The sequence below is a fragment of the Phaseolus vulgaris genome, chromosome 8 (genome assembly GCF_000499845.2).
Source record: "Phaseolus vulgaris cultivar G19833 chromosome 8, P. vulgaris v2.0, whole genome shotgun sequence".
Taxonomy (NCBI): Eukaryota; Viridiplantae; Streptophyta; class Magnoliopsida; order Fabales; family Fabaceae; genus Phaseolus; species Phaseolus vulgaris.
This window is the reverse complement of record NC_023752.2, coordinates 19,294,887-19,296,323: the sequence shown is the minus strand read 5'-3', so window position 1 is coordinate 19,296,323 and position 1,437 is coordinate 19,294,887. Positions and strand designations below refer to the sequence as shown.

The 1,437-nt window shown below is 33.9% G+C and overlaps 1 protein-coding gene across 1 annotated transcript; it reads right to left on the bottom strand.

Annotated features, from left to right (window-relative positions):
- Positions 1-1,116: 1,116 nt before the first annotated feature.
- Positions 1,117-1,437, bottom strand: LOC137824707 (secreted RxLR effector protein 78-like). Its single transcript, XM_068630378.1, has one exon. It carries the CDS (start codon positions 1,435-1,437, stop codon positions 1,117-1,119), a length of 321 nt encoding a protein of 106 aa, XP_068486479.1.

Genomic DNA, 1,437 nt, shown 5'->3' with positions numbered 1-1,437 from the left:
AAAATTCATCTTAGTGTGAGATGAGATTGGATGTAGCTCAGTTCTGAGTGAACCAATATAAATATTTGTGTGTTTTAAGGCCCTTCCTACTTACTGCTTTCATTTTCTGCATAATTGTGAAAAGTTATATGAAAATTTAATTGTTGGTTCTAGAATCAATAAATTCTATTTTTTGCAGTTTCTGTTTTCCAATTTCTAAACTCACATCAAGTGGTGACTCCTCCCTCACTCATCTTGGAGCTCTCTCCCCCAAGTGGCCTGATTCAACCCCACTTCTTCACCTCCATAAGCTTCCTTCATCTTTACTCTTTCCTTTGTTTTCCTTTTTCATTGTCGCTTAGGTTCTTCCATTCTTTGGTTATGTCTCTTTTATACTTCGCCATTTATATTATCTTCTCTTTAATTTCGTACTTATCATCCATCATTTAGTATATTGTATTTTTCCTTTCCTCTTTTGAAGAGAACATGCACACTTACTTAACCACTTGGTTAAGTTAATGTACAATGAAATCTGCACTAAGTTTCACCATATTTTGTTAATAAAAAATCATAATCTAAGTGAAAATCCTATAAACATTTCCAATTCTAAAATAAACTCACATCAGAACCCCAACCCCATAGAAACTTCCGTTGAACCATTTTTAACTCTTTCATCACTGACATGGGAACATAAAACATCGATAGTTAAAATAAAGGTATAGAAGTTAATACAGACTTTAGCATACAAATCCTACCACCCATACATAAACACTTCCCTTTCCATTTGTCCAACCTTTTCTTTACCTTCCCTAGCACTCCTTCCCAAGATTTACAACTCTTATGATTTCCTCCCACTTCCATCCCCAAATAAGTAAAGGGAATTTTCATTAATTCACCATTAAGGATAGATGTAAAACTATTTAATCTGCTAAAACTAACACCTTCCCCTCTAATTCTACTCTTAGAATAATTCACTTTCAATCCTATAGCCAACTCAAAGCAATACATGATTGACTTTACAGTAAATAAACTCTTAAAATTATTTGTACAAAAAAATAGTGTATCGTCTGCATATTGCAACATACTTACTTTGACCTTTCTCTCGCCAATTTCAATACTTTCCAATAACTATTTTCCTTATGCTTGTCTCACCACCCCTGCCAATTCCTCAGCTACTATTAGAAATAAGAAAGGGGCCAATGGATCCCCTTGCCTCAACCCCTTTTGTGGTTCAAATTCCTCCTTTGGACTTCCATTTACCAAAACAGATATTGTTGATGATTCAAGACAATCTTTTATCCACTTTGCACAAAATCCTAGCCTTTTTAACATGTAATATATGAATTTCCATCTAACTGAATTGTAAGCTTTCTCATAATCCACTTTGAAGAAGACTCCCCTTATTTTCTTTCTCTTCAAGTCATCTATAGACTCATTAGCCACTAAAACACTATTCAT